This window comes from Hippocampus guttulatus, chromosome 10 (genome assembly GCF_054856545.1).
Source record: "Hippocampus guttulatus isolate MCC_2025c chromosome 10, RoL_Hgut_1.0, whole genome shotgun sequence".
Lineage (NCBI taxonomy): Eukaryota > Metazoa > Chordata > Actinopteri > Syngnathiformes > Syngnathidae > Hippocampus > Hippocampus guttulatus.
In genome coordinates, this window is record NC_141270.1 from 20,641,851 (window position 1) to 20,658,448 (window position 16,598).

Here is a 16,598-nt window from a genome sequence, read left to right on the forward strand (position 1 = left end):
GCAAAATAATTCAACGCTGGTTTCACCTTTAATCATTTAGATGTGAACTGGCCAACTTCAGACGTAGCTATACTTGTCTTCTTGAGCATAGAATTTAAGAGTCTGTAGTTGTTCAATTTTTCTGTAAAAAGGTTTTCTTTTTTACTGTACCATAGCTCCCAGTCTCAGACATGGGTACTGGGCTTTATCTAGCCCCAGCTGTCTGAGACTCATGGTTCCCATGGTGGTAGGCAGTTCAAGGTCCATGGCCCATACATATTGCAGACAACACAGTGCCAGACCATAGACCATGATAAATGGGGAACACAGCATGGCTGCATGTCGTCTACAAAAAGAGAACAAGACCAGTTCTTAGCAATAAATTCAAACAGACATTAGAATCAAGATGTTTGTCATGTAAAAACACTCAACATTAGCTGAGACACTACAGTCTTTTCTGCACGATAAGGCGCAACTTCAATTTTCTCAAAAGATGAGGGTGCGCCTGAAATATGGTTCAATATTGAGTTTTTTTAGATGCAGTATTTTAAATGTTCTGTGAAGCACTTTTGTTGCATCGTACGGTTGTGAAAGCGCGATATAAATAAAGCTTTATTGTATTGTATTGTATTGTATTCCCTGTAGCGTAGGTCCATCTAGTTGATGCATAACGCAACCTCAGCCACTATTGTAGCTTCTATTCTATGCACCTGATAATACGGTGCACCCCGGATATGAAAACAGTTTTAAAATAGGCCTTTCATTGAAGGTGCGCCTTATACTCCGAAGCGCCATATAGTGTTAAAAATACCATATTTTCCGCACTATAAGTCACAGTTATTTTTCATAGTTTGGCTGGGTGTGCAACTTATGTGTGAAATTATTAACAATTAAACCATTTCACATGTTATTTTCACATTAAACTGCAAGAAGTTGCTCTAGGCCTGCGTTGATACTTTCCACATTGGTGGAATGATATTTGATGAGCATTCTTCAAATTTCTGTTTTGCCAGCTGTCTCAGTTCTTTTTTTTTCAGCCATTAAATTCAAAGTCAATGATCATTTACAATTAGCTAAATTTAAAAGCTAAAAATAATAAAGTTGATCAGTATGAACATACAGTAGGTTGATAATGATTTGCAAAATATAGTCTTTTGTTTTCATGTTGAACACAACATTCTAACTTCATTGGAATTGGGTATGTTTATATATACATGGATGACATAAAGCTGTATGTTAAGAGCGAAAGGGACATAGACTCCCTGATCCACACAACCAGGATCTACAGCAACGACATCGGGATGCCATTCGGGCTTGAGAAATGTAGTCGCATGGTGACTAAGAGAGGAAAGGTAGTCCGCACTGAAGGGGTCTCACTCCCTGAAGGAACAATAGCAGACATTGAGGACAGCTACAAGTACCTCGGTATACCACAAGCCAATGGCAACCTCGAACTGGCAACAAGGAAAGCGGCTACGGCCAAATACCTCCAGCGAGTGAGGCAAGTCCTAAGAAGCCAGCTCAATGGCAAGAATAAGACCCGGGCAATAAACAGCTGTGCCCTGCCAGTGATCAGATACCCTGCAGGAATAATAAGGTCGCAAAAGGAAGAGATTCAGACCACGGACATTAAGACCCGAAAGCTCTAACCATGCATGGAGGGTTTCATCCCAAATCCAGCACCCTGAGACTGTATGCAGGCCGAAAGGAAGGAGGCCGGGGACGAGTGAGTGTAAGAGCCACTGTCCAGGATGAAACATCCAAGCTCCGTGAATACATCAAGGAGAAGGCTCCAACGGATGACGTACTCAGAGAATGTCTCAGGCAATGGGGAACAGAGGATGAGGCGCTGGAAGAGGGACCATCATGGGAGAACAAGCCCTACATGGGATGTACCACCGGACCATAACTGAAGTGGCTGATCTCAAGAAGTCCTATCAGTGGCTAGAGAGGGCTGGCCTGAAGGACAGCACAGAGGCACTCATCCTGGCTGCTCAGGAGCAGGCCCTGAGCACCAGAGCCATTGAGGCCCAGATATACCACACCAGACAAGACCCAAGGTGTAGGTTGTGCAAAGAGGCACCTGAGACGATCCAACACATAACTGCAGGGTGTAAGATGGTGGCAGGGAAAGCCTACATGGAACACCATAACCAGGTGGCTGGCATAGTCTACTGAAACATCTGTGCGGAGTATGGACTGGAAACCCCAAGGTCAAAATGGGAAACACCTCCGAAGGTGGTGGAGAATGACAGAGCTGTGGGACTTCCAGATCCAGACTGACAAGATGGTAATGGCGAACCAACCAGATATCGTGATCATAGATAAAGGGCAGAGGAAAGCCGTTGTAGTGGATGTAGCGATCCCAAGTGATGGAAACATCAGAAAGAAGGAACACGAGAAATACCAAGGGCTCAGAGAGGAGCTGGAGAGAGCCTGGAAGGTAAAGGTGACAGTCGTGCCTGTGGTGGTCGGAGCACTCGGGGCAGTGACCCCCAAACTAGATGAGTGGTTGCAACAGATCCCGGGAACAACATCGGACATCTCAGTCCAGAAATGTGCAGTGCTGGGAACAGCAAGGATACTGCGCAGAACCCTAAAGCTTCCTGGCCTCTGGTAGAGGACCCGAGCTAAATGAGGGACGGACACCACCCGAGGGGTGAGACAAGGATTTTTAAAATTTTTTCTATGTATCAGTGGCGATTGCTCTCAGACTGCAAGGGAAGCTCAGCTTCCCCTAAAATGCCAAAGAATAAGTGATCAAGTAAGTAAAGTGAATGTAAATTTCATTGTGTGTACATGTCATTGACTAAATATGCGCTACAACGTCCTCAACTTTTGTTCTGAATCAACCTCTTCTTACTGGTTACGACGCGACTCCCTTCACATTCATTCCCGCAGCTTCGCTGTGCTTTAAACGGTGGACGCTGAGCGTCTACTGCCCGGACGCTGAGCGTCTCGAGAGTTCAGGGTAGGTTGTCCCAATGCATTGAACGGAGACGAGTCATTGGATACTTGGATACAAGCTGTTTTTTGTTCCACCCACGGACGCTCGGCGTCTCTGGGACTGGATGGCAGTGGCTGGACGCCAGGCTTTTCTGCATCAGATTGGATGATCTGTCTGAGCCTGTGTGCCAGTTTGATTGACATCGAAATGAGCCAATCACCGACCTTTTAGTGTAGGCATCCGTGTGAGCAATATTTCAATTCACATTCTGTTCTGAGTTGAGCTGGAGACTTCTCCTAATCAACTTAGCTACACTCTTTGTTGTAAACAACTAGCGACAAATTAATCTTTTATTTCTGGTGGGTTTTATTGTAGTTGCTGTAGTTGTAGGACACTAGTCCCTGGAAAAGACGCCTTGTTGGTATGACAGGGTCACAGATCAATTTCTTGAAAAGGAACGAAGAGGAGAATCCACGTATAAATAAACAGACACATTTTATGCTGTAGGCCAAAATTGAGCTTCCCCTCCTTGACAGACCAGCATCCGCCACTGAGATATATATATCCATCCATCCATTTTTCGAACCGCTTAATCCTCACTAGGGTCGCGGGGGGTGCTGGAGCCTATCCCAGCTGTCTTCGGGCAGTAGGCGGGGGACACCCTGAATCGGTTGCCAGCCAATCGCAGGGCACACAGAGACAAACAACCATCCATGCTCACATTCACACCTAGGGACAATTTTTAGAGAGTTCAATCAGCCTGCCATGCATGTTTTTGGAATGTGGGAGGAAACCGGAGTACCCGGAGAAAACCCACGCAGGCCCGAGGAGAACATGCAAACTCCACACAGGGATGCCGGAGCTGGAATTGAACCCGGTACCTCTGCACTGTGAAGTCGACGTGCTAACCACTGGTACCGGGCCGCCCGAGATATATATATATATATATATATCTCGGGCGGCCGTATATATATGTATATATATATATACATATATACATATATATATATATATTTATATATATATATATATATATATGCACACACACACACACACACACATTTACTTTTCTATTCCATGCATTGCAATTAGTGGGATAGTTTTTAACCTCGCTCGCAGAATCCAGATGAGACAAGCCCATAGCAGTAGCACAAATGTCAGCCAGCTGTGGTATGTGATGCTCCAAACCTGAACAACAAGAAAAAACGGACGTTCAATATTTAAATAGCTGCAAAATTTCATGTTACATATGTTTGGTGCAGTCACTGATGGTGTAGTGGCACATTCCCCTGACTTGTGTGAAAGCTGGATTCTTTCAATTCCCACTCCCTGATGATATGCGTGTGAGCGTGAATGGTTATCTGTCTTTGTATGTGCCCTGAGACTGGGATAGGTTCCAGTTCATGTAGATGGATGAATTGGTCTCGTGCAGGGGTTGGCAACCCAACATGTTGAAAGAGCCATATTGGACCAAAAAACCCCCCCACAAAAAACAAAAACAAATATGTCTGGAGTCGCAAAAAATTACAAGCCTTATAATGAAGGCAACAGATGCTGTATGTATCTGTATTAGCCTACGATCAAACGACTAAGTTGGTTCCAAATACACATTGAGCCCTCATGATTAAATGTTTTTTTTCCCCTGCAGTGCAGGGGTGCCCACCCTTTTTTGACCGAAGATCTACTTTTTGATCAAACAACCTCCCACGATTGACCCGTTACCGCACACGCATGTAGATGCAAGCACTTAAACACGCATGCCATAATGAGCAACGGCCGCTAAGATGAATGAGGCATGGGACGCACTTGTACAGCGTGTGAACTGTTTAAAAATGCCTCTCTCAGCCCTCCAGATTCCCATTCTTTGCCATTACCCTCGGTGAATTGTAGATGAAACACAGTTATTTATTTATTTATTTACTTACTTACAACAGCCACCTGAATGACATCCCGCCCTGCTTATCGTAACGTGTGTCGCAGGCTATGACGCAAATCTTCGTTGACAGAAAAGTTGAAATATAATTTATGATACACATTTTTACAACATTGGAAAACATTAAGATTGTTTGTGTCATGTTTGTCCTCCATCAGAAACCATATTAAAACAAAAAATATATTTCCTTCCACCATCTTTTTTTCTTTTTAAAACATTTTTGAAAAGGCTTCAGGGAGCCAGTAAAACGGTGCGAAAGAGCTGCATGCGGCTCTCGAGCCATGGGTTGCCGACCCCCGTTATAGTGCTTTTCTTTCGATGAGTTGGGGTGAAAACCCATGGGACAAAAACAAACTGTCCATTCCCATTTAGAAATACTGTATTTTAAATGTATTCTGTGAACATAAAATTGAAACATTGTGCTTTCAAAATAAAGTACATACTTTGTATATAAGAAGTCCACACACCTCCGTTGAAATACCAGCTTTTTATGATGAGAAACATGAGACCAAGATAAATAATTTTTAAACTTCCCACCATTATTGACCTAAAACCCATCCAACTCAATTAAAAAACAAGATATCTATCAAAGAGGGAAATAAAAAGATAACGTGATTTCACAAGTGTGCACAACCACATCACATTGAACTCATGTAAAATGAGTGAGAACACACAACACCGCCATTTAGTGCCTCTGCTTAACTCCAAATAAAGATTAGATTATTTCTAGTAGTCTTTTCCTGACTTTTTTGCACCCACATCTTATAGCCCAAACTGTGGACCGCAGTGAGTTTTCCACAGCAACAGAGAGATCTCATCGATCAAAGATATCTGTCAGGAGGGTACACAATTTTCACGGTATTAAATATAGCATATGATATGCTGAAGAAAGATCTCATCCAGTGGAGAAAATATGGCATAGCAGTGATACTACCAATAATTGGAGGTCCCTCTCAAATTGATGAAAAAAAAAGGCTGACAAGAAGCTTCAATTTTTGGCCAGGTCTGTCTGTTTAGTACAAGCGACAGTAATCTCCTGTCATACTGTATGTCTATCAGAAATGGTAATGTGTTAAAAAAGAAGCCTTATCTTATGGGGGGAAAAAACACTACACTACACTACAACTTGCAAAAACAATAATGCAACTATCAAATGCAGGTAATATGTTGAGATCCAATGAAATAACAATCAGCCACCGCATCCGTATGCCCCTTCTATTTAAGAAAACGTTTCTCTCTCTCTATATACACACACACACACACACACACACACACACACACACACACACACACACACACACACACACACACACACACACACACACACACACACACACACACTCACTCGCTGGAGGTATTTGGCCATAGCCGCTTTCCTTGTTGCCAGTTCGAGGTTGCCATTGGCTAGTGGCATACCGAGGTACTTGTAGCTGTCCTCAATGTCTGCTATTGTTCCTTCAGGGAGTGAGACCCCTTCAGTGCGGACTACCTTTCCTCTCTTAGTCACCGTCCAATTACATTTCTCAAGCCAGAATGACATCCCGATGTCGCTGCTGTAGATCCTAGTTGTGTGGATCAGGGAGTCTATGTCCCTTTCAATCTTAGCATACAGCTTTATGTCATCCATGTAGAGGAGGTGACTGATCGTAGCACCATTTCTGAGGCGGTATCCATAGCCTGTCTTGGTGATTACTTGGCTTAGGGGGTTCAGTCCTATGCAGAACAGCAGCGGGGAGAGTGCATCACCTTGATATATGCCACATTTGATGGACACTTGGGTAAGTGGCTTGCCATTGGCTTCAAGTGTGGTTTTCCACATCCTCATCGAGTTCGCAACGAAGGCTCTTAGGGTCCTGTTCACCTTATACAACTCCAAGCATTCAGTGATCCATGTATGTGGCATCGAGTCATAGGCTTTCTTGTAATCAATCCAGGCTGTGCACAGGTTGGTACGTCGGGACCTGCAGTCTTGTGCGACTGTTCTGTCAACCAGGAGCTGATGTTTGGCTCCTCTGGTATCTCTACCAATGCCCTTCTGTGCTTCGCTCATGTATTGATCCATGTGTCCACTTATCTTAGCCGCAATGACGCCTGACATGAGCTTCCATGTTGTGGAGAGACAGGTTATTGGCCGATAGTTGGATGGGACTGCACCCTTTGAGGGATCCTTCATGATCAGGATCGTTCGCCCTTCGGTTAGCCATCCTGGGTGAGTCCCATCCCTCAGCAGCTGGTTCATTTGTGCTGCTAGGCGCTCATGGAGTGCTGTGAGTTTCTTTAGCCAGTAGGTGTGGACCATGTCCGGGCCTGGTGCATTCCAGTTCTTCATATCTGAGACTCTTTCCTGTATGTCTGCCACTGTTATGGTAACTGGGTTCTGTTCAGGGAGGTTGCTGTGCTCCTCTCTCAGGGTCACCAGCCATTGTGCACTGCTGTTATGTGCAACCTCCTTCTCATATGCCTTTCCAGTACCTTTCAGTTTCCAGTCTTGGTGGGTCAGCTCTGTTGTTAGGACCCTGCCACTGAGCGTACACTTTCGCAGGTTGTGTTGCGAGCAGCCTGTTTATTCGTCTGGCCTCATTCTCTTTCGTGTACCGCTTTAGGCGGCTGGACAAGGCTTGGAGCCTTTGTTTGGCAGTTTCGAGTGCTTCAGGTATGGTCATCTGGATGTACTTCTCGGGTATCGTCCTTTTCATCACACCTCTCTGGGCCTCCGTCAATTGACTAACATCTTTCCGAGCCGCCTTGATCTTCCTCCAACCGTCTTTTCCATGGTGGGTAACGTATCTCATGGCTTCCATGGTTGCTCTTCTTGCCAAGCATCTCTCGGATCACTGATGCTGAAGCGTATATCAGCTCATTGGTTTCCGTGATCGTTATGGTCGGGATCGCCCTCAGTGCTGCATTCACACTTTCCATGAGACTTTCAGGTGGTACAGATGGTCAGATAGCCGTTGTAATCGGTTTCTAGATTGCCCAGCTTTCATTCTCGCCATGATCTTAGCTTTCAGGTCAGTTGCTGCCTCGCTCAGCATTTCATTCATTGGGGCTTGCCTCCCAATCTCTGGTATGACCTCCTCCTCTGATCTGGCAGCCTGGGGCCCTTCACCATGGACCCTGCGTTGTACCTCATCAATCTCACCTTGTACCTCAAACCAGCACCTGACGCAGGCCTTGTTTGGCCGGGCGACGTTTGAGCCGGCATGTCATTCGTTTTATTGTCTCTCATCATTGTATGAGAGTGAAGGATCTTGCCCAAGGACCCACACTGGATGGTGTTATGTGTTCATTTTTTGCCCCCAGTGGGATTCGAACCACCGTCTCCCGTACGCCAAACCGATGCCTTACCAACTGAGCTATCCAGCCGCTATATGTAGTGTGTGTGTGTGTGTGTGTGTATATATATACTACAGCTGTCAATTTAGCGCGTTTTTATCAGCATTAATTTCAATGAATTTTAACATGATTACATTTTTTTCCCGCGAGATTAACGCGGCACACGTCACAGCGGATTTTACGTTGTTGTATACTGTAAATAAACCGGAAACAAAACAACAAGCGTGCTGCAGAAGTCCACGCTCATGTCTGTTTTGCCAGCCACGGTCGCGTGAAACACCGAAAACGGATACTTAAAGAGTTTATGAATGGAAAGTTTACTTTTAAAAAGTTGCCAGATAGTTCTACTGACAAGACCAAAGTTACCTGGATGTTTTGCAGTCATAAACTGATTTATCATCATAGCACGTTGAGTCTGAAATACCACTTAATGGCCAAGCACACAGCTGATGTGAGTACCCCGACCCCTCGTCTCAGACAGACAGCTATGGATCATTTCAAAGCGAAGACAATGGATGATACGAAGAAGAACATATTTGCTGAAGCCATAGCTAAATGTATGGCGACTGCATGCAATCCTGTCAACATTGTCCACAGCTCGACTCAAGCTGAAATCATTCGCATTGCGTCTAACGACTCCACTACGGATTGCCAGCGAGAGCCTCCATTACAAGCTCTTTACAGAAATTGTACGTCGCGGAGAAGGCTAAGGTACACCAAGCGGGAGAAGACACTGTTTCGGGAGAGAAATAAGAGACTAGGTTGATGAGCCTCTGGTGAATAAAGAGCAGATAGCCTTATGAGTACGACGTATGCCACTGACGCAATTGTTACTTGTTTGGAACTATTTTGTGTGGAAGGTTACAGTGTTCCGTGTCCATACAAATAAAGCGGGTGGAGCTTCTCCGTGTTCGTCTGACAGTGACTGTGCGCTGAAGCACATCGCGAGTTCAGCGGGGCAGTCGTAGCAAACACACTGAAAATAAGAAAACGTCTCCAGTGTTGTCATCGAACCAAGTGTGGTCATCCGAAATGATGTCTACACAAAACCGTAGCGAGACTTCTGCGCAAGAAGGACCAACAGAATCAACATAGCCTGACTGCTGTGTTCAAAGCAAACTTGAGAAAAACGAAGTATGCAACCATAGCTTAAATCCACTATAAGCTGAGTACTAGTTTACCTTAGATGTGCACTTTATAATTTTATATTGCTCTGTTTTGATTCCCTAAAAAGAGCTGTTCAAGGAGCTGTTGTGTGGCAAAATATTTTTTTTCAATGTTGTTGATAGACAGTAATATTGTGTGAACGATTATGTGTGAATAACTGCTCCAAGTGAAAAATGTTCATGTAAAATTGAAAATCGTTGTTTCAGTAAATATTTGCATTTTGCACATAGAAAACTGATCCATGATTCCATGTTGACGAGAGCATTAAAACGGGATAAAATAGGACAAAAAAATATAAAAGGAAAATCAGAAACGATAAAAAATGTGTGAGGATTGACGACTAATTTTGAGTTAGAGTTTATTATGACATTTGCGTTTTTAATTCGATTAAATATTTTGATTGTTTGACAGCTCTAATACACACACACACACACACACACACACACACACACACACACACACACACACACACACCTCTCTTTCTCTCAGAATCATCTTTAATGGACAAGTATGTAGAAACGCACACAAGGAAGTACAGGCTACACTAATATTGTCAAAAACAAGCAACTACGATCAACAAGGTCATGTCCTGAAGCCGATCCAAAGCACTCATCCAAATGAACAAAAGAACCCGAATCTACAGCAGAAGATGAAGGTTTTGTAATAGCCAGAGCGCAGACCTGAATCCCATCTAACATTTTTGGGGTGATTGAAGAGGGCAGTGCAGAGGAGATGTCACTGCAATCTGACAGATTTTGAGCAGTTTGGCAAAAAACGAGTGCGGAAATATTTCCACATCAAGATATGCTGCACTGATATCGACTTCAACCTGAATACTGTTGATGACAGCCAAAAGCGCAGCAATTATTAGTATTAGTTTGAGGGTGTGCACAGTAATGCAGGTGCGGACATTTTTCCACTTAAAATATTTCATTATTTTCTTCCATTGAATCGTACAGCTCATAGGTCACATTAAAGGCAAAAGCCTTCTTGATCTCATTTTTAACACCACGATAACCTGTCATTTGAACAAGTGTGTCTAGACTTTCTATTTCCATTATGGCTTTTTGTCATGGAGTATGCCATTTGGTAGATTTACCAGATTAGTTGATGTTGATAATTACCATCATTGCTATCAGAGCACAGACATAACTCTGCTGCATGATCTTCTTTCCCAGCATTAAAAATGGGTTTTCAGTCTGTCGGCCACCAGTTGCGTCACCAAAACCTGTCAAAGAAAAACACCTGTCAGTTTTGACTGTTATAAAACATGAGAGGACGATCATGAATCTATAATGCCTTCCATGTTAAAAGGCATTATAGCCAAGCTAACTAGCCTCACAAAAGATGTGCAAGGGCACAGGAACCCGCGGGGGAGTGGAATTTGTACAATAAAGGTCACAATAAGGTTGTATGAAGTTGGAAGGAAGGGACGGACAGAGATAGAGAAAGAAAACACGATCAGAAAAGGAAATGCGGTTGGAGTGTTTATTTATGTAAGTATTGGCCGTAATTATGACTTTATTACTGTGTAAGCAGAGGTAAGTGATAGACGATGGCCCGTTCAGACTTCAAGTTGCATTGCCGCAGTTTCTCCTTGTGTGATTCCCATTTTTTTCTTCCTTCTTTTACAATGCCCTTCAAGAAATATAACATAACATACTCTATAATGCAAAAAAACATACCAAGTTGTGTTGGACTTTCTTCTGACCCAGTTTCTTCATGACTGCGCTCTCTTCCCACACACATGAGCATGAGCTGATACATGGAGGGAAAAAAAAACATATTACCTTCCTCACTCCCCTTCAAAAGTATCAAATCAGTGAAGCCAATTCCTTTATTTTTGCACTGGTGGCCACTGTAGAAGTGCCACAAAAAAAGGCGGTACCTGTCCATGTCCAGCATTCAAATAAAACATGCAGAACTTATGCAAATACATTAATCCCTCGTTTATCGCGGTTAATGGGGACCAAAAGCACCCGCGATAAACGAAAATCCACGAAGTAGCGAACCCCGCCCCCTCCATATAGGTACATGCACATAATATTTATAAGGCCAAATTTAATGATATACATGCATGTACAAGTAAATTTTGAAGTAATTAACATGACTCAATGCTGTATACTCATAGATTTACACATGTATAAGTTAGGTTAGTTTATGAATAACAAAGTACAGTAAATACATTATTTTTTTAAGTCTACAAAAAGTCCGCAAACGGTCTGCGAGAAGCTGTGAAAGTCAGCAAAACAACAGCGAGTCACATAGAGCAACATATACTGTACAGTACTGTACAGTACAATGTATATGGATTTTTTTTATTTTTTATGAATATGTTTGAAAAAATCCGCGATGCACTGAAGCCGCGATAAACAAACTGCGAAATAGCGAGGGATCACTGTACCATTAGAATTTACTTTTACAAAATCGCAATGAACTGGAACAATCAACGTCCCACAATGGAGAGTGAAAAAAAATTCTTCTCATCAAGGGTCCTGGTCAAGACAGGCGGCAGATAATTGCCCAATAGAAACTAAACAACTATACTACAATAAACACACTGCACACAGTAGTGCGGTAGACATTATACAGGCTTGAAATACATAACAGAAAAAAAAAGAAAATTGTTAAAATAAAATAAGTCAAATAAAAAGGGACCAAGTTAAAAGCAGTTGCATTGTTATGTCATGAAATATTTTTAAAATACTTAGTTGGATGAATTGGTTATTTAATGTGGCTTGAAGATTATTCGAAACAAAAGGAGCAGATGATGAAAAAGCTGTTTTACAAAGTTCTGTTCCTGTGGCTAATAGCATTTTTTTCTGATGCCCACGTCCTGTAAACACAATTATCATAAGAAATCAAGTTTGTAGTTTACCCATAAGTGCTTTAGTAATAAAATGCACTGCATGGGTCTTAATTCTAATGTAGAACGAGTACATTTTCCTCCACGATGGTACATTTTCCTCCAGAGTGCAATGGTGGGTTTTATCAGGTGCATGTGCAATGCTGCGTAGGGCTGAGTGGGGGACCACATTTTTTTATTGTTGTTGTTGTTGGTTTTATTTTTTGGAACAAAAGATGAAGCAGAATGCAGAGTGAGACAGTGATCGACAAGTGAGCACGTCCGCATCACAGAGCAGAGGTACAGTGTTTGATTCCAGCCCCAGATATCCTGTCTTGTACTTGTAAATTTATTTATTTTTTGTTTATGTGTTTGGATATACTTTCTCTTCATTTTTTCTCAGCCATTTTTCTCAAATTTGTGCCATTTTTGACCATTTTGACAAATTGTTGAAGGCCTACAGAAAATTGAGTTCTGTAGCTGACTATAAGCATAGGACCTACCAAAAGAAAGTGTTGTGAACGCTGAACAGTTGAAATTGTGTGAGCGTGAGTGCAGATGGTTGTGAGTCTATGTGTGCCCTGTGATTGTCTGGCGACCAGTTCAGGGTGTCCCCGCCTACTGCCCGAAGACGGCTGGGATAGGCTCCAGCACGCCCTGCGACCCTTGGAGGATCAAGCGGGTCAGAAAATGGATGGATGAATGGATGAGTTATGTTACAGTAAATTAATGATCACATTTAATACCATTTTCAACCATATTTATCCTCACGTGTTGATGATGTCACTTATGTCACTCTTCATTTCCAGAGATGTGTTCCTCGAGCCGGTCCTTGGCATCGAGGACCGGCTCGAGGACCGAGGGGCGGTCCTTGGTCCTTGGCCTTGGCCTCGGAGTCAAGTCCTTGGTCCTTGGCCTTGGCCTCGGGAGTCAAGTCCTTGGCCTTGGCCTCGGATTGCCGGTCCTCGGACACAATGAGGGATTAGAGCCTCGAATCCCTTGCATAAGGACCGCAAAAATCACGAAGGAATCTAATAAATTCCATCGAAGGAAACCCATATTGATGGATTAACTCTGTCGCGTTAAGAGGGGCGGGTCTGCCACTAACAGGTAACAGTTAGCGCTACGTGTAAAGAGCGGCATCACAGTTAATTTCAATCACGGTTTGTTGCGTTCGCGATCGGCAGTTTAAATAGCGTGTAAAGCCTTTCTGTAACAGTGGTGTCTTTTATTTAGTTATTTTTGCACAGTCGTTACGTTTGTGCGGTCGCACTAGAATGTTTGTTTGAACCAAGTAATTTGCGTTCCAGCTGGAGTCAATAATGTCGGCACTTCACTTCCGGGTTTGGCTGTTGGGATTTTGAGTCCTTTTGCTCGATTCCAGTTATGTTTGCTGAATGCCTTCTCATGTTTGGAATAATGAATATTGATAATACATAGTTTAAAAACATGGTTGATTTAATTATTTATTATTATTGTGAAGTTGAAGGTATTAAATTAATTAATGTAGTATTAGTGGTAGTGGTAATAATAGTAGTACTCAGAGAATGGTTAGAGATTCAGCCATCTCGTTGCCTCTGCGTCCCTCGTCCTAGACGCATAATTTTCCCACGGGACGCACAGTTCCAAACAATGTGCGTTTTTAGGACGCATGGAAATTTCTCAGTCAAATCAAACAAAAAAACTACGGCAAGCCTGAGGATTTCACAGTAACAATCGTTACCGGTAGCGTGTCGTTTCCGTGGCGTCATTTTCACGGTACCGAAAAATAGTTTAATTATAAAAGTCACCGCACTTGAATTGACTGTGTGATCCACGCGATTTCACTGCGTCTGTATGTGTGTTTGTGATGTGATGTGGTGTGTGAGTGTGTTTCTTCTAATTTACTTTCGTTTTGTTTTGTTTTCAGTGTTGAGGGGGGACACAACAGATGACGGTATGTGCGCATGCAGGTTGTTATTTTAGTCCGCAAACTGAGGAATCGCGCGGATGAAAGTTTGAGATGGCGGCGAAAAAAACTCACCAAGGTCTACTAATTACGATATTTAAGAAATGGGAATGCCAGTCTGATTTTTCGTATGAATCGTCCAAAGGGCGTATCACTAAACTCACCTGTGACGTATGCACAGAACGCGAGAGCGAAATACGACGCGAGGCACGATTACGAGGCAAATTGGTCATTAGATTTGTAGGCTAATCGCTGTGAAAAATATTATCAAACAGTATTGGTTATTCTATAATTTACTGGTTGTAGCATGGTAACTTTATGAATAAAACATTCGTCACAAGGTGTAGTAATGCTAATGTTAACTGTTGGTAGAACTCATGATGACGTGTGTTAAATTCTTTCGTCAAATTGATCGTAGATTACATATGCATCGTCTTGGGAAGAGGATGTCAAGCCACATCAATACTTACCTGTATTAATGATTACCAGTAAATTAATCTTTGCAGTGTGAGATTGGAAAAAATACTCTGATGATGCCACATGAGTACACCAGTTTTTGATCCATTTATTTTTTGGAATAAACCTGGAGTACACAGCTGCTGATGTAATGTTCATTGTTAATGCATAGTTTTCAAACATTGACCCTTAAAAAATTATATTTTTGAGTTCCGGAATTCTTGATTATCAATATCAGTCAAAATAGAAAAATGGGCTCCGATGATGAACGTTTACGGAACCCAACATTAGTTACCGTGGTTTCCCATTGGGTAATCCGACGGAACCGAAAAACGGTTACCATGAATTTCCGAAATCCTCAGGCCTGCTCCTGAATTATTTAAATTTTTGCAGCATTTGTTTATCATTGTATGTACTGTATATGTTGTTGTTTGTGTTATTATCATATGCAATTGAATAAGTAGACCCTTTCAGAATTCGAAATTAGTACTCTCTCAATCCATAATGGCACTCATACTTTTCTGATCAGCGAGTCCCTGGGACTTGCTGCCGGTAAACTGTAAAATTATCACTGAGAGATTAGCGCTTTTTCTGCAGTCAGTGATTGACTTCTATGCAAAGTCATTTCTCAACTTGTCTTCAGTGCCATGTCATGCCCGTTGAGTGTTGATTTACTTCATATTAAGAAACTACTGCACTAAAACAATAATTCATTAATTTATACCATATGATTTTTTTTTTCTCAGTATAAATAACACGTACCCTGACTGTTCTCCATCCATCCATCCATTTTCCCAACCGCTTGATCCTCACTAGGGTCGCGGGGGGGGGCTGGAGCCTATCCCAGCCGTCTTCGGGCAGTAGGCGGGGGACACCCTGAATCAGTTGCCAGCCAATCGCAGGGCACACAGAGACGAACAACCATCCACGCCCACACTCACACCGAGGGACAATTTAGAGCGCCCAATCAGCCTGCCATACATGTTTTTGGAATGTGGGAGGAAACCGGAGCACCCGGAGAAAACCCACGCAGGCCCGGAGAGAACATGCAAACTCCACACAGGGAGGCCGGAGCTGGAATCGAACCCGGTACCTCTGCACTGTGAAGTCGACGTGCTAACCACTGGACTACCCGGCCTGCCCCCTGACTGTTCTACTCTTTGAAAAAAAACACTTCATTCAAGCGTTAGGGAGCGCAAAGGGTTATGATGGAGGGGTGTTGCAAATCATGAAGACCTGCCAAGTGGTATGATAGCATTGTTTTATACATGTCCTCGGCTAGGCCTCAGTTTCAAAATCAGTCCTTGGTCCTTGGCCTTGGCCTCGGAGGCAAGTCCTTGGTCCTTGGCCTTGGCCTCGGAAAATTTCTCAAGTCCTTGGCCTTGCCCCGGAAAATTTTCCAAGTCCTTGGCTTTGGCCTTGGCCTCGGAGTCAAGTCCTTGGCCTTGGCCTTGGCCTCGGATTGCCGGTCCTTGGACACAACACTGTTCATTTCATATACAAAGTGTTATAAAATAGCAAACACTGAAGCCATGTATTTTGAAAAAATACTGATTGTTACCAAAAAAAAAAAAAAAAAAAAGTACTGTATGTACCAGTACATTGATTTCTGGATAATGCAGTCAATTTGGACCAATTCACAAAATAAAAGTGGCATAAATTCCTTGAAAGTCATGTTCATTTTATGCACGGTACAAGTCTTTTACCACTGACATACTACATTTTTATGTGTAGATGATTGTATATTTTTTGTTGGACATACCTACATAGTGTAACTCATTGTGTTCTTGGATTGAGGACAAGTGTAATACTGTTTTGGCTTCCGTGTGAATATCTGACGTTGCTCATCGTGGTTCAAGCAATGCTCAGGGTGTTTATGTGAATGCTCAGACGCATGGAAAATGAGAAGGAACATTTACTGTCACATACATAGACGGTAACAGAAAACTAGCCTTGAAAGCTTCACAAATTAGAATAGTAATTAAAA

General features: G+C 42.8%; 1 protein-coding gene across 4 annotated transcripts in view; it reads right to left on the reverse strand.

Annotated features, from left to right (window-relative positions):
- Window positions 1-16,598, reverse strand: part of piezo1 (piezo type mechanosensitive ion channel component 1 (Er blood group)) — a 148,711-nt gene that overhangs the window by 91,185 nt on the left and 40,928 nt on the right. For 3 of the 4 annotated variants that reach the window (XM_086122242.1, XM_086122243.1, XM_086122245.1), the window contains exons 9-12: window positions 11,048-11,120; window positions 10,487-10,590; window positions 4,035-4,114; window positions 151-325 (exon numbers count right to left, since the gene is read on the reverse strand). In XM_086122242.1, coding sequence (XP_085978368.1) covers window positions 151-325; window positions 4,035-4,114; window positions 10,487-10,590; window positions 11,048-11,120 — 432 coding nt within the window. Of the gene's footprint in view, window positions 1-150; window positions 326-4,034; window positions 4,115-10,486; window positions 10,591-11,047; window positions 11,121-12,978; window positions 13,035-16,598 lie in introns of those variants that run through there. The other variant, XM_086122244.1, reaches the window with a different exon arrangement.